The 27,927-nt window shown below is 47.0% G+C and overlaps 1 protein-coding gene across 9 annotated transcripts in view; it reads right to left on the bottom strand.

Annotated features, from left to right (window-relative positions):
• The window catches only part of FOXN3 (forkhead box N3), a 214,955-nt gene that overhangs the window by 132,076 nt on the left and 54,952 nt on the right, over nucleotides 1-27,927 (bottom strand). For 7 of the 9 annotated variants that reach the window (XM_030030235.1, XM_030030294.1, XM_030030282.1 and 4 more), the window contains exon 2: nucleotides 6,888-7,444. In XM_030030235.1, the coding sequence (XP_029886095.1) occupies nucleotides 6,888-7,430 (543 nt within the window). In that variant the 5' untranslated portion in view covers nucleotides 7,431-7,444. Of the gene's footprint in view, nucleotides 1-6,887; nucleotides 7,445-8,941; nucleotides 9,226-10,213; nucleotides 10,472-27,927 lie in introns of those variants that run through there. The other 2 variants (XM_030030244.2, XM_030030254.2) reach the window with 2 other exon arrangements.

Here is a 27,927-nt window from a genome sequence, read left to right as displayed (position 1 = left end):
AACGAAAATAAACACAAATAGTTTTCAGCCCGCTTACTGAATGGTGACACATGTGCCAGTATGAGCTCAAGAGGGGAGGCAATACAGCCCCGGATCAGTTCAATCCCCCAGCAAAGGGAACAGGTGGTGGCCAGGTTGGGCAGGGACCATTCCTGATGGTGGCAGCCCAGATTTTGATCACTTTAAATCAGCTGTATAACACCACAAAGAGCCACTAACACAGGCCACTTGAACAACAAGTAACACGGTCCTGCTCCTAGGGGAAAACCAAAAGAAATGTCTCCAGCAGAAGCAAGCCTCCCACTGTATTTAAACTTCTTTTCTCATTTCACCCTATCCTTTACCTTGTGATAGGGACCACATCCATTATCCCACCAAGCACTCGTGCACTGACTCTCCTTGCAGCTGCCAGCCTCTTACCAGACGTCTCTTCCAACAGGAATGGCTTGCCCCCTTAGCAATCCCAAACGGAGGTATTCCCCGACCTCCCCATCATCTCTACTCGCTCCGTCATGCTGGCACAACTGTTTGTTGGACTGCGCTATGACCCAAATCAGGAAATTAAGCTGAAAATCAACTCAAGAATTAAAAAAAGAGGGAAGATAAAAATGCAGCCAGATCAGATCTCTGACCAGATCCCTGGTTTGTCACAGAAATGCAAAAGTTCACCCGCCAGGAACGTGTTGGAGCAAACAGCCAGGAGCAAGGGAGGTGTGACCATGGCTGAAAAACAGACTCATCAACCCCACCACAGCCCAAGGCCAACAGGTAAAGAGTGGCTCGCTCCTGCTTTCCTGTCTGGGCTCTTTCAGTGCTGCTTAACACGCTTCATATCATCTTTGCTGTGGGTTACGAGCACAGACGTGGCCAGTTACTCCAGTTTACTTAACCCAAATAGCCAATACCCTCTGGTAGGTCAATAGCCTGTCAATGTGCAACTAACACCCCAGTTACCCAGCAGGGCGCCTGCTCACGGGCTATCTTAACCAAGAGCAAGATAATGTAGATACCTTAGATATAAGGTCCAGAGGAGTCTCTGGATATTGCCAGCTCTTCACCACTACTTGAAAAAGAACTGATTATGCTTTGCACAGCTCTAAACCAGTGTCATGGTTTAACCCCAGCCAGCGATTAAGCACCACACAGCCGCTCGCTCACTCATCCTCCCTGCCCCCACAGTGGGATGGGGAGGAGAATCAGAAAAAAAAGTAAAACTTGTGGGTTGAGATAAGAACAGTTTAGTAATTGAAATAAAATAAAATATAATAAGAATAATTGTAATGAAAAGGAAGATAACAAAAAGAGAGGGAAATAAGGTCCAAGAAAAAAAACAAATGATGTGCAATGCTCACCACTTGCCAACCGATCATGCCCAGCCAGTTCCCTGAGCAGTGATCCGCCCCTCCCAGCCAACTCCCCCCAGTTTATATACTGAGCACGACATCCTATGGTATGGAATATCCCTTTGGCTAGTTCGGGTCAGCTGTCCTGGCCATGTTCCCTCCCAGCTTCTTGTGCACCTGGCAGAGCATGGGAAACTGAAAAGTCCTTGACTTAGGACAAGCACTACTTAGCAACAACTAAAACATCAGTGTGTTATCAACATTATTCTCATACTAAATCCAAAACACAGCACTGTACCAGCTACTAGGAAGACAATTAACTCTATTGCAGCTGAAACCAGGACAACCAGTTAATACAGGCAGACTCCACTGCAAAGAGTAAGCTCTGATGTAAAGTCAACCAGCTGGAAGCTAGTGAAATGGAAACATGTGATTTCCATGCACAGCTTTAGGAAATCTGTTATTTAAATATTCTGTATAATTTCTTGGGTTTGCACTTCAAAAACAAAACTGAAAGGGTTCAAGAAAAGCTCTCCATAAATCGTCTGCTATCTGGAAACCCCACATTACAATATGGTTCTAGAGACTTTTATGACTGCTCTAGAATGAGATGACCCTCATTTCTCTAAATAGCAATTTGAGGTGAAAATTTCTGATACTAGAGAGCTTTTTAGTATGACAGACTGGGGTATAAGAAAATGGATTTCAAGTTACACTAGACGAATTCCAGCTTAAAAAACACAACATCTCCTTTTAACAATTTGGGAAATTAACAGTTGGACCAGCTTATTTAGGACATTATTTTATTAATGGAGTCAACATCATCTGAAGTCTTTAACATGAATCTGAGGGGTTGTTTTGTTTTTGTTTGTTCGTTTGTTTGTTTTTTACACTTTAGGTCCACCAGATGTTATAAACGCAGTGAAATTCTGATGCTTGTGTTATTTTGGTCAGTCTAGGTGATAACAGTATTAAAAAGGGAGACCATTCCTATTCCCAGAGTGCCACTGTGCTTTCACAGGAGATATCCTCGAATAATAACGTTAAAAAAGGGAGGACAGAGTCCCTGGTCCCTTGCCTTTGTGTATATGCAGATTGGATTAGGGGATTCTAAGGAAGAACAAGTAGGCTCCTTTTCCTCTCACTCTAGCTAGGGCTTACATTTCTGCAGGGTTTTACCTGTCAAAAGCCTAGACATTACCACATCAGAGGAAAGATGTTGGCAGGAGGGACTCCTGAAAACTCTCCTGTGACCAAAGTGTCCCCCACGGCTCTCATCTGGTGCCCTGGCAGAGTGCTTACGAGAGGCAGGCAGTGCATTAGATGAGGACAAGTTGGTCATCGGCTCTCACAAAGCCCAAGGACCACTCGGGAGTTCTCAGATCTCAGAGCCTGCTCCAGATGGAGGAGGAGCCTGGCTGGATCTCCATGACCCAGTTATGGACCACGTACTTCTAAGAATAACTTCCACATCAAGCGAGGAGAATTTTCTTCTCCCGTCCCCATAAACATATCCTTTACCCTCATTACATTTTTATTAAGACATCCCTCAGCATGAGTGCCAAACAAACCTTTAAGAGACGTGAATTTCTTCAGCATGCACACAGCCAGGAGCATGTGTGTGTTTCCCTATCTCAGACAACGCAGGGCAGACACAAAGAGGAACCCTCTTGATAGGATGGATGCACGAAGAAGCACAAACCAGGGAAAAGATGGCAGAATAGCGGAAAGGAGTATGGGATGACAGCCCCAGCTTCTCTAACCGTGGGCTGTCCACGGAGACAAAAAAAATTGCAGAGAGGTCAAACATCCTTTCCCCTCATCCACTCATTTGACAATAATCATCGAGAAAGTTTGCATTCATAAAAGGCACAGACGTATCACATGCCCTGAAAATACAATCCTACCAGCCCTTGTTCAAAGCAGGAATCCCTGCACAAATAAAACAAATCTTCGGGAGGGGAAAAATAGGGCTTATAACAAAATTTTTCAACAGACCCTTAGCTAGAGCAGCACTAGTGGGCGCAGCTATAATTACAGCAAACCTACATAATGCGTCTGAACTAGCTTAGCCCTTTCCCTGCAAGCAGAGAAGCTGCCACATCAGTAACTCCGTTGCTAGGGCAACTGCTTACTTTCCATATCAACTGCAAACTCGTTGCTATGGAGACACATATACAAGAAAAATTCCTCTCTATAGCCAAGGACCAGATGGTAGAGAAGTCAGGGAAGTCATGGGCTAACGGGCTGTACTAAATGGGACACACACTAGAGGACATTTAGATCTGTACGTTCACAATAGGATTAATCTGAATGACTGAATTCACAGGTCCGGCAGTATAAACAAAGCCAGGGAACTCCTCATCTACTCCCCATCATGTGATACTTCACACTCTGGCCAACTATTATTAAACTGCTGAGCTCAATGCAAAGAGGTTTGTACAATCAAGGGCTCAGCAATTTCCCTTCTTCGGCCCGGCTCTCTGCCTTGATCCAGGAGATCAGCCTCATCGCAAAGTTACATGAATAGTCACTGTCGGCTTGCCAGGTAAGCCTGATAGCACTGCAGCTGAAGTGGAATAGCAGCAATGCATAAACAAATCCAAGCAGAAAATTGTCTTTTCCTGGCGTTCCACACCAGACCTAAAAGCACCGGGACAGGGCAAGATAAAAACTGAAGTGATGCAGCCTGTAAGTATTTTTTTCCCCCATGATACAAGGATCTCACATCAGGAAATGCAAGCATTCATAGACAGGCAGAAAAAGCTGCATACTACTAAATGCATATTTAGCCCCATGAATATAAATTAGTGGCACCCAAGATTGAGAAAACTACTATGCAGAGGGAATTCAAAAAAGAATTAAGTGTTCAGCAGAACTTTTTTTAAAAAAATCATTACTGAAAGGCTACACAAACAAACACTGGAAAGCACAACTATGAGAGGAAAAGCTTCTAGCTTTTCACAATGTGTCAACGTACACCAACCGGCAAATGCCTGCAATTCCCAGCACTGATTAACTCCTTCCTCCCCATACTGTACATGTTTCACAGCCTATCTTGTTAGCATTTTGTAACATGCCATTTGTGAAATGCTTTTTTTTCCCCACCAAAAATCAGTGAGACAAGCAGACTCCAAACCTGCCATTTGCAGAATCTGGCTGGAAAGGGGAAGGAGTGGCATGAAAGATTCCTCACCAAGGAGAGTACCCCCTTCCCCTGCCTCAAACCTCAGCCCAAAACCAGAGAACCCTTCAGATGGACACCTTCCTTCTGAAGAGCCGAGATGCTTGCTGCAAGGTACTCAAATCAACACCAGGCGTGTGTGTGTGTGTGTGTGTGCGCACACACAACGGTATTTTCAAAGCCAGCAGTTGACGTTTACAGCTTTCCAAGTCCACAATTAGCTGTCAAGCACCTGATTCAGCAACTCTGACCGAGCGCCAATTCTGCGCTCCGGACTCTGTCTGCCACGTCCCTTGGCCAGGACACGAGAAAAAGCCCAGCAGGGGATTTAAATGACCTGCCTTGCTGCATTTTACATTTGAGATTCTCATCTCATTCACCTTAATGCTGGCAACCTGCAGTTATTAGCATCTCCAGGAGATGGAAGAAATTATTTCTCATAATCTGGGATTCTCCAGGAATGAATAAAAAGCCACGTCGTTATTCATACAGGCAAGGCCTCCCACCACACCTTGTTGTCTAGCTATGTAACCATGGCTTTAATCACAAATTCGAGACACAGGTGACTAGTCATGCATTGTGCTCCGCCACTTCCCTGTGGAGAAGCAGTGTGTTGTGGTATTGTTCATATGGGCTCAGCGGACTGCCGGATATTTGACAGATAGACATGAAGACAAGTTCCTCATAGGAAGGAAGCTGTAATCTAAAGAGTCAACTTGTAAACAGAGGAAGAGGAATAGAACAAAACACAAATAGCAATGTTAAACACATGCCTTGCCTGTTACAATATTTTGTGGTTTTTTAAAGGTATTGTGTGAAGGTTTCTTATGGTCTGGGACAGGATCATAAAAGTCTGGTGCGGCATTTGTTATTATAGTCTCACTTCCAAACAAGAACTTAAGACTCCGGTTTACACAAAACAAGATCTAGTTCAGGAACAGGTTTTTTAATCTCATGCACTATCTTTCACAGCAACTAGTTTATAAAAATACCAACATACAGTGTGTGATCAGCAATATGTGGACAGCAGATTCTAGGGAGTAACATTTAAAATAAAGAAGAAAAAAACAAAGATAAAAGTGTCCATCGTCTAAAAAAGGAAAGCTCCAGAGAAAAGAAAGTAATCTAAAATGAGAAGTTGCTAGTTTATGGTAAGGTATGACTCTTCCTCTAGAGTTACTTGAGCTCCTATTCCACAGCATTTAAAGTTAAATCGCACACAAAATAGGGAGAACAGCACCACCAACAGAAGTCTAGTTTCAGGGTAACCAGTTACAAGACAATCACGGCATTTACTTCACTGAAATACAAAAGTTGAGTGCATCTATTGTTTCTGCCAGGAGAAAGAGTCCTCTTTCTGATCTTCAGCCAATTTTAGAGACAGACGGTCAGTGATGCGATTTTACCCGCTATTTATTTCACTAACCTGTGAGAAGGCCTGTGAAATTAATCTGCAAGCTGATATTTTTATCAGTATACTTGTACTTTGCCAAAGATTCATCCAGACCACTGCTTCTTGAGACGGTCCCCTTCGGAAACTGATACCTGCTCCCAGGCAGACTGACAAGGTAGAAGGCTATGCAAAGGACTGCCTCTACCACTCGGCTCGGCTCGCTTCCCCATTCCCTCACACGCAGCCCCTTCCTGCAGACACCACTGAGGATTCAGCAATGAAACCAGGCAACAACAACAGAGATCTGAAAGCAAAAGTGTGCTCCCCGGGCTTCTGCCACCACACCAGTCACAGAAGCTACACGAGCCCAGGGAGAGAACAACTGAAATTTTAGTGAATGGTAACTTTTCACCTTTGATGCCAGACCTATCTCCTCTCTTTGAAGAGTTACTTTAAAACCTGCTTGAATTGGAATGAAGCTTCACCACCAAAATTCAGAACTACTTCTGTTTGTTTAAGAGAAAGAACAGTTTTTTCAGATTACAACACAGACAGGGAAAAAGCGATGGGCTCTTACATAAGGCATACCCTTTCACTATACATTTGTATAAGCCAAGAACAGCAAGCAGCCTATTTATAACATGATTACATTCATCTAGTATAGCTGGAAACCATTACCACAGCATGATAACTAAAAACAATATTTAACCACTATGCATGAAGACACCAGCTGGGGGGAAAAGAAAAAACACACACACACCCCAAGTATTTTCTTACAGATGTCTAGACAATGAATTTAATAAAATCAGAATGAGCCACGCTAAAGAAATGTTGGTTCTCTGAATTTAATGAACTACGTTACCAGGGACAGCGTTGCATATCCCGCGTTTCACTGCTATGGACACATTCTGGGATTAGCAGGTGAATATTTTCAGAGCCAGACAGGTTTCCATAGTTCCAGACTTACCTGACTTCTGTCTTTGTCCACTTTCTTAAAACACTTATTCAAGGATAGATTATGTCTCACAGAATTTTTCCATCCAGTGGGTGCGTTTGCAAAATACGGAAAGTGTTCCAAGATCCAGTTGTATATATCCTTTACGGGCAGTCTTTTGGTTGGCGAGTCCTCAATGGCCATAAATATGAGGCAGCTAAAGGAGTAAGGAGGTTTGCAGTTGGGGTTCTGCTTGGCATCATAGGGCATGTCAGAGTGGGCAGGAGACGGCGGCGTGTCATCACCGATGTCCTGAACAGGGCTAACACTCCTTAACACTGAGTCCCCAAAGCTTTTCAGCAAGTTCTTGCTCTCGTGTAACCAGTTCAAATTAGTTAGTTCTTCATCTTCCATGGCCCCTTTATCTAATCTGATGGCAGGCAAAGAGAAATCTAGGTCCTCGTCATCATGAAGCGCCTTTGATAAATCGCTATCTTGGTAACGTTGGCTCAATCCGCTGGGAACACTAATTCCTGAGCCCTCTGGCTTCTTGCTGGGAGGCATGACTGGACCCATTTAGACAGCAGCTCCTGGGACAGCAAATCCGAAGGAAGGGGAGAAAGAAACAGAGAGAAAAGTTAGCTCATAAAAAGATACCGTGTAACATTTTGACAGCTTTTCTCTAACCGGTCAGTCGGCCTTTTGCCATCTGTATTAAAAATGACAGACTCACATAAACACTCATCTGCAACTGTTGAGTGAAATAATCTAAAGTCAGGGCAAGGGAAGAAATTTCAGTCGATGGAACAAGACGATAATCCCGATACACTTCAGTTCTGCATGTACGTGAAGCCCCACACAGGAAATAGTAAAGACATGTCCCTTTAATGACGAATATGTGTATCAAATCATTGAATACTCTGACTCTATCACTTTAATAAGCGTGTGAACTAAAAATAAAAAAATTGAAAAAAAAAAAAGAGGGGCTTAAGGCCAGTTGCTTCAGATTAAGTTCAGCTGTTTCACTTTTGAGGATGATACAACAGCACCGTGATTAAAGCCACTCTGGCTAAAGGCTGAGGCAGACAAGCATCCAATCTGACTACAGTCGCAGTTGCAACAAAACTCAGAAATGACGGCAGAACTTCAAAACCAGCAAGGGTGGGAGAAAGGAAGAGGGAAAGCAACCACAGTAGTTTTGGGACCAGGGCCAAGACACAGGAGAACAAGCGCCAGAGGACTAGAGCACTTTAAAAACATATATAAACAGAGAAGACTAACATAAGCTGAACTGTATTTCAAACACAGTAGAAAACAGACTCAGAAAGACTACTGTGATGCTCAACAGTGGCCCAGGAGAGGTGGGACAAGCTGCCAAGGGTACTGCAGCAGCGGGCCCTGGGCGAACACCTGTGAGTGGTAACGTTCGGGAGGACCCGAGCCCTTCAGAAGCTGGCTGAGGTTGGGCACCTGACCAACCTAACAGCAGCAGACAGGAGCCCAACAATTCTACTTCAGAAGCAGGAGACAGGCTCCCTTAGTTTCTCCATACAGTAAAACTGCCAGGATTTAGGTCTGGAGATGCGAACAGAACAAAATAAAAATTGGAAGGAGTTAATAACGGATTTAAAAACAATGAAACTTCCTGCACAAGCGCTGAAGGAGAGCAAGATGATTCCCTGTATCTAAAATGTATCCTCAGCAGTTCCCTGAAGTCATGCTGTCACATAGCCAATACTGTAAACGAAGGGCAAAAAAACTACAGGTAACATCAGAATGAACCACCCATCTACAGGAAAAAAAAAAAAAGAGCAAGATAGCCATTCAGGGAAAGAGAAACGATGGACTTCATTTCAGCTGTTACAAAAGGGCAAAAATGAAAAAGGAAAGTTCTTTGGGTCTTCCTATAAACACTTTACACCAAAGCAGCCATTACTAAGAGAGAAACATACAGAACTTTTATGCAGAGAAGCCCCTTAATACACACCATCAGCCAACAAGCTCAGCGAACATGTGTAGTTTTACACAAGTATCTGGAAGAGGAAAAAATACCGAGGCAGATATAAACACCGGGAGGCCAAACTTACGTAGGTCCCACTTCCTAGCTTTCAAAACAGCGTCCCGCACAGCCAGAAGGTAAACACGAGTATAGCCGGCGTCCAGGGGCACCGGCATCGCCTACCTACGCCGCACACTCAACTTTGACTCCAAATGGAAGTTACATCCCATGAGCTTCTAAACAGGAAAATTATATGATGGCTGACAGTAAAGTAATTTAATTGCACTGTTGCTATGACAACATGCTGCTCTCTTTCTGTTTAATTTGCTTATTTGCCAGTATCCTCCCAAAGGGCCGTATCACACCATCCCCCCCACCCCCCTTTTTTTTTTTCCCTTTCTTTCTATTTTTCCCCTCTCCAGGCAGCCGTCCCCGGGGGTGACCGGGCGGCCGCGGCCCCGCGGAGCCCCCTCCGCAGGGAGGCCCGGCGGAGCCCGGCCGGACAGCCTCCCCAGCGGGGCCGCCCGCCCCGGCGGCAGGGCCCGGCCGTGGCTGCGCCCGGGGGGGTGGGGGGGGTAACGAGGCCCGCGGCGGCTGCCGCGGCGCCCCACCGCCAGACAAAGGAGCGCCGGTCACATGAGAGCCCGCAGTTGGGCGAACATTTTTAATCCGCTGCCAGTTGCGGGTGCTCCACCACGCATCTACGCGGCCGCTCGCCCGAGGGGGCCTCCGCGGCCCGGCGGCGGAGGGGGGTGAGGGAACAACCCCGGGCGGGGGGGGGTGCACCGGGGCGGCCCCCCCGCGCAGCGCTCCCACCGTACTTGTCGCACGGGGGGGGGGGGAAAGGCGGGGGGCAGGAGCCCATTGGCCGCCGCGGCAGCCAATCAATGGCGTTGCTAGGAGACTGGGACTGCTCCGGCTGGGCGGGCGAGAGAGGGCGGCCGGCGGCGCGCATACCTCCAATGCCGGCCAGATGTCACCGGCCCTCGCCGGCCGCGCCGCGCCGGGAAGGCAACTTCTCCCCGCGCCCGCCCCGCCGCTCGCGGCCCGCCGGGCGGCGCGTCTTCCAGCCTCTTTTTTGCACGCACGTGTGTGTGCGTGAGCGTGTCCCGAAGTCCTTGCCCCAGCAGCTCCCGGAAGCCCCCGGCGGGACCACCTCGGGCCGGAGGCGGCCCCGCGGCTCGGCCCCGCGGCGCGGGCGGCCGAGCTCGGCGGGGACGCGGCGGCGCGCACGCCGCGGCCGCGCGCCAACTCCTGGCCAAGTTGTGGCGCGGGGCCGGGCCGGGCCGGGGCGAGCCGAGCCGGGCGGGCCCGCCGGCGCCTTGCGCAATCCCCGCGAACAACGACAACAACAACTTACCTGGCGGGGAGGGAGGGAGGGAGGGAGAGGGGGGGGGGGCGGCGTTTTCACCGCGGTCCCTTCATGGCTGTGGCGCAAACTTTCATCTGACGGAGCCGGGCATCGCGCGCCCCCCGCCTCAGCCCGAGCCCCGAGGGTGCCGCGGGGGTCCCGGCGCAGGGGGCACCGCCGCCAGCATGGGGCCCGGCCGCCGCCCGCCCCCCCGCCCGCCCCGCGCTCCCGACGGGCAGCGGTCCGCCTCGGTGCGAGCCGAAGAGCGAGAAATTGTTTCCACTGCAAACAAAAAAGGCGACACATGACCAGGGAGGGAGGGGAGAGAGGGAAAACGTGGGCTGGGCCAGCCGAGACGGGAGAAGCCGCGGAAGGGAGGGCCGCCGGCGGTGGGGGAGGGCGGCGGCGCGGGCGGCGCGCCTCACGGCAGGCCGCGGGGACGGACCCCGGCCCGCCGCCACCCCCCAGGGCCGCCCGCCGCCGCCCGCCCCCGCCGCCGGGAGGCGGCCCCTCCCGCGGGGGCGCCCGGCCCCGGTCCGCCGGCCCCCGCCCGCCGGCGTGGCGGCGGGGTCGCCTCCGAGGCGGGCGGGCGCGCGCCGCGGGCCTCGCAGCGTCGGGGTCGCGCCGGGCCGGCGGCGTCTGCCTGGGGCGGGCGGGTCTTCGAGGTCGGGAGGAAGGCGGGAAGCGCCCGGGGAGAAGCCTGCGGCGCGGAGAGAACGGACAGCGCTGCCGGTCCGCACCGGCGGCGGCGACGCTCCCACTTGTACGAGTCTCTGCCCCCGCCCGTGGCCTGGCGGCCGCTGGCCACGGCAGGCCCGGCCAGAGCGACCGGCCGCGGCTCAGCCGCGATCAGCTGCGCGGTGGCCGCTGAAGGCACCGCCAAGCACCGGAGGTCCAAAGATCGAGACGCCGGAGCCTCGCTTCACCCTCGCCCCTCGAGAGGAGCAGGGAAGACATCCTTCACCGCCGAAACGGCCGGCTCCGTCCTGCACATCTCCCGGCGGGCAGTTGACTCCCGCCCAGGACGGGGAGAACCTGGAGGGCCGCCAGGGACCCGTGACTCGAGCCTCCGGTGCGAAGGGAGCCCGGCAGGCAGCTTCGAGCACGTCCGTCCTGGGACAGGTCCTGCAGAGGCGGGCAGGGCAGGGGAGGAGGGCACGCCTGCGGGCAGCAACGGGCGGGGGACAACGCAAGGGTCTCTGCTGCTGAGGCAGCGTATCCTGAAACCACGGCCTCTGCTGAGGGTCTGTCTTCGCCTTGTGCGGGGAAGAACCACGCTGCAGAAATCTGCAATAACTGCCGAGGAGAAGAAAACCACTTTATTTCTTTAGTCTGAGGAAATGTGCTTTAAAATAAGGCCCGATTCAGTTAGGAAGAACGGTGCATTTTCTCCTCAGCTACCGTACCTTGACATAACCAGTATTAACCCGAGTGAAAAAAAAAATTACCTTCGGTTAAATTAATTGGAGGGAACTAGCTCGATTTAAAAATTTTAAAAAAGTTGCCCGGTCTAGACAGCATGAGTTAAACGTACGGTCTCCCACATGCAACATGCTTGACCTCAAGCAGCTTCAGCGATTCGCAGCACAGAATTAAGGTATGGCTGTCCACCCGCAAAACAAGGACACGAAGTTGTTTCGTAGCCGATCCACAAAAATCAAGTATTTTCCACTCTGGGCAAACAAGGCTTGCAGATTTAGCGTACTTCAAAATTAATTTTCCTTTCAGTATAGAGAAGGTCTGCTGCAGAAAGGTATGAACAACATAGTATGAGTTAGAAATACAGGTATATTGGTAGATCCTTTCCAGTGCAGCCCCGGACACAGAAGTTATCCCTAAGCCAAGAAGAAAAGCATTTTAGCCATTTTATTCAGAAAAGTTAGGACAGCTGTCTCAAGACCTTGCAGGAATACTGTGCTAGCCCACACAGTCGATATTATCCTGCTTAACCAGGATCACCACTGTATCCTCCTGCATGTCTGTGTCCATACTTAGTCATTTCCCAAGGCACGGGTTACCTCTCTTAATCTCTCTGACACTTGCGAAATTCACATTTTTAGACAAGAGTGGCAACTGCCTCATTCTCGAAGCGCAGGGCTGAAAAGCGTTTCCTTGATTCTCTCGAACTAGAAATTCCTGTCATAACTCGCTAAGACCTTTTGCTGATAGCTTTCCCTCCCCTACCCAGTGAACTGCTATTTCACATTCTTGCATATTTTCAAGAAGACAGGCCAGCAGCTAGATTGAAGAATGGGAAGAATACCTACCAGGCAGCAGACTATCATTGTTACCCACCCGCAACCCTGCCCTGTGACTCCACCAGCCATAGCGCTCCAGCAGTCAGCAGACCATTAGTTTACACAGTTCTTATCTCATGGCCGTTTGGTTTCAAACCCACACTAAATTACCAAGTCGTAACTCCACCCACCTGAATTTACTCCAAATGCTTCAGACGTTTTTCTGAGTGAATCAACACTTCTCTTTATCGGCAAGCAAGGAGATTTATCACATTTATCATCACTTGTAAAAGTCAAGTGTCTTAGAACAGACTACCAAGAAGAATTCAGCTAATGAGAAGTATTTCTGAAGTGAGAAGGGGGAAGCCTCCTGAGATGAAGAGTAGCATGCAAAGAATATTACACCTTGAATACATTATGTATGTGTCCTACTCAGGTACACCGCTCAGTTCTGTTCAAAGTTAGTGCCAAATTCCCCATCAATATGGGTGGAATAAGATCAGTTCCAGAGTTTTATACCTTTTCCGTGGTGGGTAGGAGTTTCCCCAGAGCACACACTAAGGATTACAGTGAAGGACTGCTGCGAGACATTTGCTGTGTAGACAGAAAAGACAGCGTGATCGAGCGCAGGGGCCAGCAGCGGGTGACACAGAAGCCTAGGAGAGCAGGGGGACAGACTGCACGCCGGGTCGGAGGGCTGGCACGGGGCTCCCGGCTGAGGCACCCCGCGTGGGGCAGCGGTGCAGGGCAGCCTCTCGCTGGCTCCCACTCACCCCTGCGCTCAGCAGCAACCGGAGCTGCTGGCTTGCAGAGCGGTAAAACGCCAGCAGTGAGGCAAACATCAATATCTTGCCTCTTGGGAAGACTGTCCCCCAGCTGCTTCTGACTCTTTGCTGGAATACTTAATACAACTTATTTAAGAAAGGAGAATACTGTCTGACACGGCACCACTGAAAGATCATTAACTGCTGGCTTAGAGACTACAGCAGCAGCAGAACATCTGACGTATGACCATCAAGTAGCTCACTGTAATCTTAGGCAAGCCACCAAATTTATTAGGGTGTCAATTTCCCCATTTCTAAGACAGGAATAATACTAACTCATTTAGCAGAAGATCTGCAACACTGACAGAGGAAAACTGTTTGTACATCAAGAGCGAAGTATCTGCTGTACCGAAGGCCGATTAGAAGTACCAACAGTGCAGAGCTGCACTTTAGCCTTGTGGGCTAATTTACAACACTCTAATCTTTCCACTCAGATTTCAGAATACCAACTGCAGATGTTGCAGCATCTTATTTAATGAGGATTTCCAGCCATTGCCCTATACTCCTTTATCTCTTATCCTCTTCTAGATTGGAATCCCTGATAACCTCCCACAAGCCATCGAGCACATGAGCACAGCAAGGGTCATGGGCTCTTTATCAACCCTCCAAAGCTCATCTTCCCCCCTCCATTTCCATCTCTGCTGGGAACATCTTCCTTTGCTAGTATTATGACCATGCCACATGACCTTGCTAAATATTTCTACTTTCTGCCCTCTGACCTCACCAGTCTCACCATTCAAGAGACCTGCACTTTTTATCCTCACCTTTAAGCCCCCATTCCTAAGCTGATCTCCAATTATTATGTCTTCGTTGACTGGCATCCTTGTAATGGTTATTCTCTCTACATCAGAGTCAGATTTCTTCCCTGAGGTCTGCTGCAAGTTTGCCAACTAAGCTTGCTCATTAGGATTTTTAATTTGACATGCAGCTGTACCCAAAAACCTCCCAATTCTGAAAGGGTCCTGATGTGCAGGGTACCTTTCAAAGATGGAAGTGGACAGGGCTGCTGCCCCTTGTGATCAGCGATCAGACCCTCATAGTGGGACACATGTTGGGCTCTTACATGGTACCCTGGCCATCTCGTTTTGTTCCCATTCTTCCCCCATGCAGAATGACTGGCGTCCCCCATCACTTTTGCCATTTCGAAACTTCTATTTTCTCTGAGGTAATGGATGTAACCTTGTACAGAGCAGAAGCACGATGAACACCTTCAGGCACTATTAAAAACTAAATTGTGAATACAATACGTGTTTCCTCGTTTCCTCTTTCACAACTCCTGTTCCCAGCGTTCTCCAGTCCCTCATACAGAACCTGCAGCATCAACACTTTTTTATTTTTAACCACGCCAGACCAGCCTGGTTTTGTTGTTTGCGCTATGCCCACTTTTGGGGCAGAGAAACAGCCATATCTGAATTCCCACCCGAACAGCCGGAGTCTCTGCCTCGTACAGAGGTAACACACCTAACCCGGATGACAAACAGTGCATCGCTCCCGTGAAAAAGAGCAGCTCTTGCCTCGCAGCTGCTCCGAGCACAGTCCGTACCCTGCCTTCCTGCACCATGTCTTCTACAAGCACCCCCTTTCTTCTCCCACCCCAAGCACTAGAAAGATACAAGCTGCACACGCAATGAAGGCCCAGCTTACTCCAGCTTACTGATAGGAGAGCTATCTTTTGCTTACTCACTTGAGACCATGGAATCAGATTTACAAAGCATTTTCCCAGCCTTTCATTTAATTATTCTTCAAGTTCTCATTTACCCCAGCTGGCAAAACCCAACAGAAACAGAACTGAATCAGTGAGAAAAGGAGCACCGATATGAAGCTTTGTCAGAAGTGCAAGCAAACAAAAGTATCTACAGGATTTCTGTTTCACAGGCTAAAATATAATGCATTCCTTACAATAAAATCCAGTGTTTTTATGAAATAGTACCTTTATGAAATAATGTAGGCACATCTACGATGTTATTGTAGGAACACTTTGTTGTGGTTTAACCCCAGCCAGCAGCTAGGTACCACGCAGCTGCTCACTCAGACCCCCCCACCCAGTGGGATGGGGGAGAGAATCGGAAAAAAAGTAAAACTTGTGGGTTGAGATAAAGACAGGTTAATAGGACAGACAGGAAGAAAATAATAATAATAATAATAATAATAATAATAATAATAATAATAATACAATACTAATATGACAAGAATTGGAATATACAAAACAAGTGATGCACAATGCAATTGCTCACCACTCACCAAACGCCGCCCAGTCAGTCCCAGAGCAGCGATCTGCACCCCCTGGCCAACTCCCCCCAGTTTATATACTAGACATGACATCACACGGTACGGAATAGCCCTTTGGCCAGTTTGGGTCAGCTGTCCTGGCTGTGTCCCCTCCCAACTTCTTGTGCCCCTCCAGCCTTCTTGCTGGCTGGGCATGAGAAGCTGAAGAATCCTTGACTTAGTCTAAACACTACTTAGCAACAACTGAAAACATCAGTCTGTTATCAACATTCTTCTCATACTGAATCCAAGACATAACACTACACCAGCTACTAGGAAGAAAATTAACTCTATCCCAGCCGAAACCAGGACAGAAGCAAAAGCAAAATGTTGCTGGGATAAACGTATCTTTACTGGAGTCTTCTGCTATAATGGCTATATTGGTCTGAAATCACACCTAACCTAACACAGCTGGAACATTAATTGCAATACAAGCCAGTATTTCTGGTACTGTTGCAGTGTTTGAAGAGGCTGAAAAAAGAAAGAACTGTTTTCCGAGGTTTGGTGCCTGGACTCTGCTATCTGCTGTACAGGTGTAACGCCGCAAAATGTGGCCTGGAGTTATCTCGACATTAGTATTCACCATTTGGCAGCTGAAGTCAAACTTAAAAGTAATCAGCAGAACCAGAAATCAACTGGATTTTTGTTCTTAAAAGCAAGGTGGAGGAAAAACAGCAGCCAACACTGCACAGAAGTAAAGATCAGAAGTTTGGGGGAAAACTGTAACAGAGAACCAAGTTCTTTTATAAAGTTCCCAAACAGTATTGCCAAATTTAATTTCTCAAACTAAGACAAAATTCTTTCTGGACAACATCTCAAGTCCTGCCTCAGCTTTCCTGAATACAGGCTGTTCATTTCATCAAAGACTTCAGGAGTTTGTCCTTTATTTTTGCATCTATGCACGCAAAATTAAGTTGCAACAGGACCTCACAGGTAGTGAAGTTTGTGTTCACATCTCGTTCAACTGAGGATTTCGCGACCTGACACTAAACACAATTTGCTATCACTAGAGCTGTGAGCTAGTAGGCGATTATTCTCCTCTGACCGTTTGTTTGCGCCAGGTGGATTTCCTAGTCACGATTGTACCGAGTCCCAGCTTGATTTCCAGCTCTTTGTAGCACAGGATATTCCAGGGTGCTTTCCTCTACTTAGCACTCGGCACTACTCTTCCTGTACATTTCTTCAACACGGTTCCCGGAGGAAATCCTGTGAGATGTGGGTCTAGATTCCCAGACTGCGGCAATGCAGAGACAGCTACAAGAGCCTGTATGAGGTGATGCAGTGATGAAGCACAAGCAAGACTGACCTACAGTTGTGTCTGCGAAGGGATGCTGAGAGGATGCAGGTTTGGGGAAACAACCAAAATGTCATAAAATGATCAAGCAGACTTTTATCCTTGGTGTGTTTTTAGTACTACATACCAGCCTACCAAACGCATCAGGGAGCAAGGAATGGAAAGCAATGAAAAAGTGCAGTGGGAGGACTAAAAAGAGTCAGTAGCATCTGCAGAAAGCTTCTGCGCTGTCCTGTGCTCCCCTCCACAGCCACAGGTGGGGCGGGCTCCATGGCTGAACCTGAGAGCAGCTGCCAGGCAGAGCAGGTAAGCGAGATTTGGGAAAGAAGGAGGAAAGGTGGCACAGAAAAAAAGCACAACTAAATTACCCACATCCCAGCAGCAACTTCTGTTGGCAGCTATGGCCAGAGAACCACCCCCTGGCTGCCAGATTCATGTCCTGTGAGGTGGGTTTCCCTGAGTAGCTTTTGGCTTCTCCATGGTGACAAAAGTTCATTATGATTATGGTCTGACTTATCCACTGGGGCATTAATTTATGCCAGGTCTTTTGGCACTGCTCTAGTCTTTTTGGCAACAGGTAACTTCAGTTAACAGCTGCAGACATCTGGGTACTGCGCATCTGACACCTCACAGATCTTTTGCAGGCAATTTTCTCATTCCACAGGTTTATCACAAGGATGCCACAAGGACAGAGTGGGCCTCAGCAGCCAAAGCACTACGAAATTATCTTGGGAATTTTTTTTTCTTTAAATCTGCAGTCCTGTAAACATTGATAGTTATGTCTCCTTCTAAGGTTCAGCTAGTTCCAGCACAGTTTAGCACTTCCACAAACATTTCAAGGACAAAAAAATGCTATGGCTATAACAAAATTTTGAAGCACGTTTGAGGACAAAAATCATTTTTATTGCTTGTACATAGGTAGAGCGTTTTACTTATTCCACATCATTTGTCCCATAATCTTCAGTATTTTTTTCCATAATGGAAAAAAGAAATACAACATGAAAACAGCACAGTATCAAACCAAACGTCACATATAACCAAAACCAAAAAAAAAGCTATCACTGGAGAAACCCCTGCAGGTTACTGGACCAGCACTGCGCAGCAGAGCAGGGGTTTTAGTAGAAGACAAAGGCCAGTTGAGGCTGGAAGGAGACGGGCTGTCCTGCCACAAGCCAGCCAGCCGCTGAGCCGTCCTTTTGCCATGCCGTTGAACAGAAGGCCCATGTAATGACAACCACAAAACTCATTTAAGCTCTGAAAAGGTGACTAATGAGCTCATTCATGCTGCCTATAAATTATTCACTACAACACTGACCCCACTCAAGACAAACTGCAAAGTAAACTTTAAATACAGGGATCCGGAGCCTCCTGTGTTGTCGGCTTCTGCCTGTAAAACTTTTTGTGATCAAACAGACACTTCACTTGCTTCTGCCCCCTTGTTAAACTCGCTGCGATGTTTAGGCCTTCTTTTTTACTACCTCTAGCAAAGTTAAAGCAGCTGCAGCTGCTACGTATTTATTTCTCTGTTGTCAAGTCTTTTTCATTAGTAGTTGCAGGTAATTGCGAAATGCTATAAATAGCTTTAAATTACATTCTTCAGAAATTAAAGTCTGACCTCAAAATGAAGGCCGGGTCTAAAGAAGTAAGAAGACAATGGCACATGCATGTTTAATGAGAAGCAGCCCATCTCCAGAGCTTGTGCTTACTGATACTTCCATGAACACCTATGATTTGTGCCAAAATGAAAACAGAGGACTTTAAAAACACACTTTTCATTTTTTTAGGTGCTGGACTGAAACAAGCTTCTGATATGTTTAGAAACAGCCCATTTCTAAGAATGCTTTTGTTATCCTGTTTAGCGTGAAATAAGAGACAGGTTATAGTTCAATGTTAGCAGCGCAAATGGCGGTGTTTGCTGCTGGGGTGGCTGGAACAGGCACTGGCTCTCTTCAAACAGTACTTTTCTTTGGAAGATAAATTGCTCACAATATTTACAAATTAATTTCAGTAACTCACTGCATGTTGAACTAGCAACTACAAAGTGACATTAAAGACACTGTCTTATACGACATGTGTCTGATCTTCAGTGGAAAAACGTTACTCACACCTCTGGTTACACAATCGAACTCCAAAGGTTGGAAACAACTAGATAAAAGGGAAAGCCAGGAATTACATAGCTAAAGTCCAGTCACTGTGTAAGGTATAAGACAAGGTAAAGTGTGGGAGACGTAAGGCAACATCATAGTGATATCTAAACACAAAAAAAAAAAAAGGAAGTTTGCAAATTAAATAACCATTGCAATTTTACTAATCACTCTCTTCCAAGCTGGAAGTGCTGTAACTAAGCAGAGTAAGAACTTCTGCACTACTTGAAGAAAAGGACTTTACTACCTGGCGACAACCATGTGATTGGTCTTCATTTATTTACATCCAGGATTCTGAATTTACCAGAGATGCACAGAAACCCTGTTGCCCTGTTAGTACTGCTTTTTAAAATGATGATTAAAAAAAAAAACCCAAATCCCCCGACAAACACAAGACAGCAACGGAGCAGCCAACACCACATAGCATGCAAGTCTTAACTTATCAAAAGCTCTCCACCTGACGAGATTCCTGAGCCTCTTGTAGCTGAAGGGTGTTGGCAAAGGGCTGCTTTGAAACCCGTCACATGCCGGACCCCACTAACCTGTCTGGCAAGCGGAGTTCACCTCCCGGTTCAGTGGTGGGAAACGGAGGTGCTTCCTGCAGCCAGCTCCCCCACACCCTGCTCCTCATTTCCCTAACGACGCCCAGCAGTGATGTCAGTTTTGCTGCAAGGCATGATTTGGTCCAAATAAAAACAACCTACAGTTGGCTACAAAATCAGAGGAATGCCAAATCTGGAGGAGGATGAGCAAACAAACTGACGGTACAGCTTTTAACTGCGTGCAACAAAGCCAACACTTGGCTACAACTGCCAATGAATCTGTTGACTGGTCAATGCCACTATTGTTGAGGGTGCCCTGGATGGCTTTGACCTAAGAGGTCACCTGGGGGGGGGTCCCCGAGACACCGGTCTCAGCAAATTCATGCGAGACTCCCATGCCATGGGTAGGGTGCACAGCCAGCACCAGCCAACCGGGTAATCCTCACCACCACTTTGAGGCCAGCTGATGTCGCTGAGGTGAAGGCAGCTGGATGACACTGGGTACCAGGGCAACCTCAGCCCAATCCAAAGCCATGTGCAGCTGTTACCTCTACTGGAAAACTGCTCCTGCAACTCCTCCTTCCTCTCAGCTCTCCAAACCACACAATCTCATGGTTCTCAAGACCCCAATGTGTGCCCATCTGTCAGGAAGGTTGCGCTTCTCTGCGCTTTGGTCATACTGTTACAACAAAGTGTAGAACTTCTTACCAGAAATCAGCAAATTCAGATGTTCACAAAGCAAAAAATTCGCCTATTCAACTCAAACGAAAAGTTGTGGCTTCTTTGAATTGCACAATGCTCACCTCCTTATATATGAAATTGCCTCTCTGCTCATCCATTACCCTGCACAGGTCCCAATCCAAAGAAAGCTACCATTTATATGCTCCAGTGATTACCGGGTAGTCAGCGGGAGAGCGCAGCTTTGCAGAGTGAAAAAGTCTGTAAACGCTGGCCAGATGAGGCCAGAGAATACATGTATCACCCTTACTTTTACTTACGTCTACCTATTGTCACAACTTCTGCAATAGTGGAGAAGGCAAAAAAAAACGGGCTAGAACAAGCACTGCCATCAGTAACTTACTACTTGCCCTTCTGCTACAGTGCTGGTCTCGCACACTCCTTGTACACAGCCATGGTTGACTCTGGATTCTCATACACACCCATCAGATTTAGGGAGCCAGAGGCATGCTGCACTCACGCATGAAGCATAGGACTGCAACTGGGCCTAAAGACGCTCTCTGTCTGGAGACTCCCCACAAATCCAGCGCAGGGAGGGGTCCCTGGCACATGAGCTGCTCTGGGAAAAGTAATCCTGGCACGTGCTCCCTAGCTGTGGACCAGGATCCTGTGGTGTAAGGTACCGAGCAAGCAAAGGAAGAGCAACTGTCTCTGCGTCAAAATCAGCCAAGTTCAAGAGACAACAGGGAAACAAGAGGACAATAAGGCAAATTTGGCCACTTAGGTGCCCACCGTTGGATTTGGAGGACTGCGTACTTTCACTGGATTTTGTTGATGGCTCTCCTAACGCACCTGTACACGCTGACTTGGCATCCGTGAACGCCTCTGTACTTGCAGAATGGCCCCTGTCGAGCAGCTAATCTCCGTGAGTGAGCAAGCACGTGTGTGCAGGGAGGTGTGTGTGTGTGTGTGTGCATGCATGCCATGGCAAGTATGTGCTCCAAGTCTCTTCAAGACTGGGATTTTGGTTGTCAAGTACCCAAAGGGGGTTCTTACTGAAATTAACGGGTTCCACTTGAGCAGAGTTCCTTCATAGGTCAGGCAGATGGAATAAGATCTTGAAAGTGGCCAGATGGAAATTTACGCCTGTGCTTGCCTTATTGAGTGGGAAGCGTGATACTGGTGCCTGCAGAGTCCTTAGGGAGGTGGGCTGAAGCTACTCTCCAGGTACCCCAGGGCACTGTGGCTCTCCTGCACTATTTGATTGCACCCTTGGATTTACGCCAGTGCTAACTAAATCAGCATCCAACCCTCTGCCCTCTGCAGCGTCCTCCCATACTTCCAGAGACCTGCTGCTTAAATGCGATCAGATGCTGTGGTATGCTATAAACCCAAAGATAGTTTTTCTTCTATCAACTTGTCTAAAAAAGGTTCATGTAAGCTTCAGCATCAACAGCCTGTAGCAAGCAGTTCCACTTTTTAACTATTGACTGTGTGAAAAAAGTTCTTCCTTTGCTTTAAACCTGCCACCTGATAACTTTACTTGAAACCTCTATTTCTTGTACTATGATAATTACTGTATATCTAGGACATGTGACTCATGTCTATGCAGACTTCTCCTGATTTTATCGTGCCTTTCTAGTGCTCAGACAGTGCTACTAATATGCTTAATTCTGCATTTCATTCTTTGAAGTAACTACAGGTATACATTAACAATAAAACATAATACATAAACATGCCCATCAATGACCATCTAATCATAGTCATAATTATCAATATTGTGTCTACCCAGATAGGAGAAAAGAGTGTGCTTTTTCAATAAAATGGTTCTAACAACATGCTTTCCCTTGTAGTCGCACTCTGTAGTTTTCCCTTTATAGTCTCACTTTAAGTACCTGGAGCTTTTCCAAGCACTTAATATGTCCATACAAAATGTGGAAGCAGATCATTCCAGCTGACGATATCTTTATCCGTGGAGAGAACAGCAGCTGGAAGATACTGCCTCACACAAACACAAGCTGTAATGGATCAGGCCCTATGCAGGTTCAGTCCTTTAAAAAAGCTGCAGCTTCAGAGATACCAAACTTCTCAGGGTGGTCCAGTGCAAGTTGCAGCCTCTGGCTTACACCTGGCACCTGCCTAAGACAGCAGGAGCATGGCCAAGGTGGAAATGGTCTGGGAGATAAGGAAGGACTGTGGAGTGTGGTGGGAAGGGCTATGGGGAAGGGACAGAGAGAGAGCACTTTCAAAGAGTGGCATGGGGCTATGTCGAGTACGGGGTGGTGATATGGGAAGCGATGGCCTTGCATCAACTTGTACTCAAGTTTCAGCTCTGGCCCCATGTGAAAAGGGCAACCCCTGCTCCAACAACCTCATCATTACACATCACCTCCTTGTGCTTGGATCGATGCAATAATAATAACTGATAAATAAGGGTGAACATACATGCGGGAACTTAATTTATGCTCAAAGTATCCTGAATTCTTCACCTGTGCTTCCAGCTCCTGGGAGCACTTCCTAACCACAGTGCACAGTGCGGGGCAGGAGACCTGTCCATTTTGAGGCAAAGACCAGCAGTGTTTTGCAGCTCAGCTGGCAGGATGTTTTTGAAAGCAGCTCAGTTTAGTCAACAATCTCCCTCTAGAGTCCAAGCACATCACCTCAAAAATATGTCTCAGCTCTTCTGGCGCAGAGCCTGGGAACCCAAATTTGTTTCTGATCCAGGTCTTCCAGCTGGCAGCGTAACAAATTGCTGTCCTGCCACCAGGATGGATAAAGCCATTTTTCACTCATTATGTTATTCAAAAATAGAGCAGGAGCTTTATTTAAAACAAGAAAGCAATACACTGTGCTTCAGGAAATTAACAGGGCAAAAAAGCTCTTTTGCTTTATAAACCACAAGGACAAGAGATTGAGTTAGAACAACGTGAGTTAACATCCCAAGGAGCTTGAGGAGAAAAAACATACTCCGGTTACAAATTCTACCGCTCCTGGTCTTGCGGCTAAGCCTAACGTTACATCTGTGTCAGGCAGCCTGGCTTTTCCTGCAGATCGCTAGTATTTTTCCCTGCAGTCTACAGAATGGCTTCAGGCAAAATGGTACAGATCCATACCAGCTGCTGGATGGGATAACCTACGGGTGTTTCCCTCCATGAGCATGGGATACAGGTGAAGTGTGCTGCAGTTAGTGATACCTCTGCTGTTCTGATTGCACCTTCCTTGGGTGTGAGGCATCACTCGCTTTCTTGGGGCGCAATCCTGCAGCTGCTCCCACCGTGAGAGGCAGGCCTGAGAAGCAGCACCCTGAGCATGAACCCTGTTTATCTAACAAACTGCGAGGACTCCACTGGACTTCTGTCAGAGGCTGGGGACAGCAGTAACAACAGTTCCTTTAAATTCAGGTTGTTACTTAACAGCCAGATAAAGAAGAGCGGGCAGGTGGTATCTTGTGTCACCTGATGGTTACATGGCTACAGCTGACTCATTCACAAGCTCCTGAGGAGACCCTGCTCTCCCTTGGACTCTCCCTCGCCGCGGTGAGGGAAGGACTGGCCGCACAAGCCACTCATACCGACTTGCTAGCCTTTGCCTACAGGATCCTTCCATCCTCACACTGCCCGTCACCCACCTGAACCGTGCTCCTGGAAAACTGATTTACCATCAGCTTTTATTACTGACTGGGTTATTTTTCCTATTAACCTAAATCAATATACTCATACAGTAAACATCCCAAAACTCAAGTCAATATAGAGAATTCATAAGGTATTACAGATTTATAGATATTTACAGCTTTGATTAGAGATCCTCAGATGGATGGTGCAATGGAGGCATAGCCAACAGATTAGATTTTGAAGTACTGATGGTAACTTGTAAGAAAAGCACTGGAAAGATTTAAGAGCCCAAGTCTCACTGACTTTTAATTGACTTTCAGTGAAGTTAGTATAGCTACAGCCTTCAGGTACTTTGAAAAGTGTCATCTTAAAGCCCTGCCTAAAGGTTTGCCTGTCTCTCCCCACCGACACAGCACTCCTGTGAGAGGGGAGGGCAGTTATAGCGGGATATTCATCTTACAAGATGCTTGTCTTGCCTAAGGGCAATGTCCTGCACAGAAATGAGCATGACCCTGGGTATATTTGGCCCTCAGCCATTACACAAACCAGTACGGCCAAACTGTCTGTGGCTGCTGTTAGTCCTGTGCCTGTCCTGCTGCGCAGCAGGCAGGAGACAGCAACGCAGAGAACTGAATCGGTGTCTCCCCCTCCTCTGATAGCTCTACTTTTAATTTCTAACTCAGATGGATGAGATGGTAACACACCCTGTTATACAGATTCTTCTGTGAATTATTTCAGGACTGTGCACTGCAAGTACTGGTTTAAGTCCTACTCCTAGGAGGTTGTGCTGGTTTTGGCTGGCCAGGATAGAGTTAATTTTCTTCAGAGTATTTAGTATGGGGCAACGTTTTGGATTTGTGCTGAAAACAGTGTTGATAATGCCGAGATGTTATTGCTGAGCAGCGCTTACACAGAGTCAAGGCCTTTTCTCCTTCTTGCACCACCCCACCAGCGAGGAGGCTAGGGGTGCACAAGAAGTTGGGAGGGGACACAGCTGGGACAGCTGACCCCAGCTGACCACAGGGGTATTCCAGACCATATGATGTCATGCTCAGCATATAAACATGGGGGAAGGAGGAGGAGGGCAGGGGGATATTCGGAGTGATGGCATTTGTCTCCCCAAGTAAGCGTTACGAGTGATGGAGCCGTGCTTTCCCAGAGATGGCTGAACACCTGCCTGCCGATGGGGAGTGGTGAATGAATTCCTTGTTTTGCTTTGCTTGCGTGCGCGGCTTCTGCTTTACCTATTAAACTGTCTTTACCTCAACCCACAAGTCTTCTCACTTTTACCCTTTTGATTCTCTCCCCTATCCCACTGGGGGTGAGCGAGTGAGCGGCTGTGTGGGGCTTAGTTGCCGGCTGGGTTAAATCACGACAGAGGTACTGATCCCCAAAAGGGACGTGCCCAGCTCTGCGCAGACTGAGAGAGCACACTCAGCATGATGGAGGCCCGAGCCAGTCCAGAGGATGAAACCACTGCCAAATCATGTTTCTGCAGAGTCCACTTCCCATATGCTTAAATTGTCTCTTCTCCGTAACTATTAGCAAGCCTCCACTCTTGGGAGCATATATGAGCAATCATCTAGATTTGGAAGCTAGTTGAAACTAAGGGGAATCACAACATCCTCTGGTGTGGTAATCTCTAAGGATATATCTGCTAGCCCCTGCACGGTACAGTGTAGGGACAGCCAAACTATGGCACGTCCTGTAAGCAATGTCCCCACGCTAGCACAAAGATAAACTCACAGTCCAGGTAGATGAACTTCTTCAACAGAGCTCCTCTGCAGTTCACTGGGATACCTTCAGACAGCACTAGGATACCTTTACAGAGCACTACACAGGCATGCCCCTGGAGACAACAGATTGTTTTGGTTTGGTTTTTTAAAGGATCTTTTTTAACAAGCAAAAGTCACATTCAAAATATTAATTTTTATTTAAATAAAGGAAAATGTACCAATAAATGAAAACTTGTCTTTTTGTCCTGGGCTTCTCCACTGCAGAAGAGGGATTCTCTGCCCCGAAACTTCTGTAAGACTGTTACACAGTATTTCTTATATTTAAATAGGTCACCTGACAGGGAAAAATATCTATGCAAAATTTCAGTAAAGCAAACAGATTTCTGACCAAGACTGGCATCTGGCAATAGCTATAGATTTCCACAGATTCATTCCTCATAGCACAGAAGTCATATGTCTGATGCTAACTCAGATGCTTATGGAAAAATCTTGCATACATTAATACAAAACACAGCAACTTCCTTCCATGCTTTTAGATCATCCTCTAGAAAAACAAAATAGCACATCCCTGTTACAGAGTTCTGAAAGTAGATCAAAAATCCTATATAAGGAAAGATTTCTGTATTTAGCTCCAATTAATTTGACTTCAGTACAGATATGCTGCAGCCAAAAATAGACCCTAGACTGTTTGGCTCCCATTTTCTGTTCTAGCCACTACACCACACTTTTGACAATGATAGGTACTTTACATAAACATTGGTTTCTCTCAGTATTACATATTTTCAGTTGCCCTTTCAAATCCACTCTACTTCAAGTGGGCTGCCACATACACATATTCTTCAAATCAAAGAGTTGTTTGACACTTTCCAGAACTACCTCCTTACAATACAACCCTTGTGATGTATCAGCTAATTACTAGGAACTAAATATATGGGTTTTATCAGAATACATCTATCAGAGTTCATTACCCTGCTGACTGCTGCCAGCTGAGCATAGTATCAGGTACAGGCACAGCATCTAGAAACAATTGCTTCAAAGCACAGAAATAGGAATGGGACTTCAGCAAGAGGTAAGGTCAGGGCAAACATCCGTGAGAGAAACATCCCAGTATTGCTGCCACCAGTCCCATGCAGGCCAGGTCTCACCATTAAGTGTGTCAATTTAAAGACTCTGCAAAAAAACCCCCAAACTTTACTTGGACCCCAGTCTGAGGGCCCAGGAAGGGCAGGTCTCTCCACATTGGCACAAATCCTGCACTCTTTATTCTTGGAAAGGTTTTATTTACATTATTGCAATTCTGGGTAAGGATTGCAAGATATAACTCTGAGATCAGACCTATAATCCTGCCTCTCTGTTTACTGCATTGATTGTGCTCTTTTAGACTCTGATCTCGCCATTTCTGCTTAGCGCAGGCTCCCCTCTGTTGGGGATGGGGAATTAAAATGGGATTCAATGAAAAGCTGAGGCAGAGCAGGGAATGATGAAAACACATCATCTGCCATGAGCAGCCCTCACCATGGTTAAATTTAGAATGTAGGCTCCTCAAGCAGAGAGATGATCCTCTTTCCCTGTGGGGCACCAGTCACACAGTGCTACATAAATATTAAAGTAATAATTGATGATTAATTAATAATGGCTTCCTTTTCCTCATGACCATCTCTCAGCTGCCATAAGAAATACTCATTTCCTTTCTTCTAGATGCAGATACAAACAATCACTCAAAAACTTATCTCCTCAAAGAAAATTCACTTTCCCACTCCTTTTCACTAAAATATGTTTTCTGCAGCATTGGACATGAGATTCTGGACCATTCACAGGCACTCTGTTTAAGAAATAAGCACTAATTCAAAAAGCCTCAGAAGCCACAATAACCAAAGTAAACATCAAGAAGGCAAAGCTGAGGTACAGAAAAAAAAGCAAATCTATTCATTCCCTCTTGCTCTATAACCACATCCCCTATAAAGACAAAAGTCTTTCAATAAAAACCATTTTAGATGCTGTGAGAAGTATCTAGGGATACCTGTGTTCCTTTGGTGACCATAGAGACGGACATCTGACTCTGATCTTACAGCTGCCTTGTACCAGTGTATTGTTCTTCCTTTTGATCTGCACCAAATCTGGTTTCTGTAAAGTTAGAAAACCTCCAGAAATTCAGCAGCCACCGGTTCCTTTTGTTCATCATCTTGCTCTGCTCATCTCTTCCTAAGCCAGGCCAGCCTTACCGCACCTCCACCTACCAGCTTCAGCCCTGCCACCAGCAAGTCCTCTTGCTAGTTACTTAGTCATCACACAGTCTTCTAGCAGATCTTCTAGCTACTAGACTCTCTTGTAACCCTCCTAGTTATAAAAAAAAAAAAACCCAACCACCTCAAAATCCTTTCTTCTCCAT

This window comes from Aquila chrysaetos, chromosome 2 (assembly GCF_900496995.4).
Source record: "Aquila chrysaetos chrysaetos chromosome 2, bAquChr1.4, whole genome shotgun sequence".
Lineage (NCBI taxonomy): Eukaryota > Metazoa > Chordata > Aves > Accipitriformes > Accipitridae > Aquila > Aquila chrysaetos.
The sequence above is the reverse complement of the archived record's forward strand: the minus strand, read 5'-3'. Positions and strand labels throughout refer to the sequence as shown.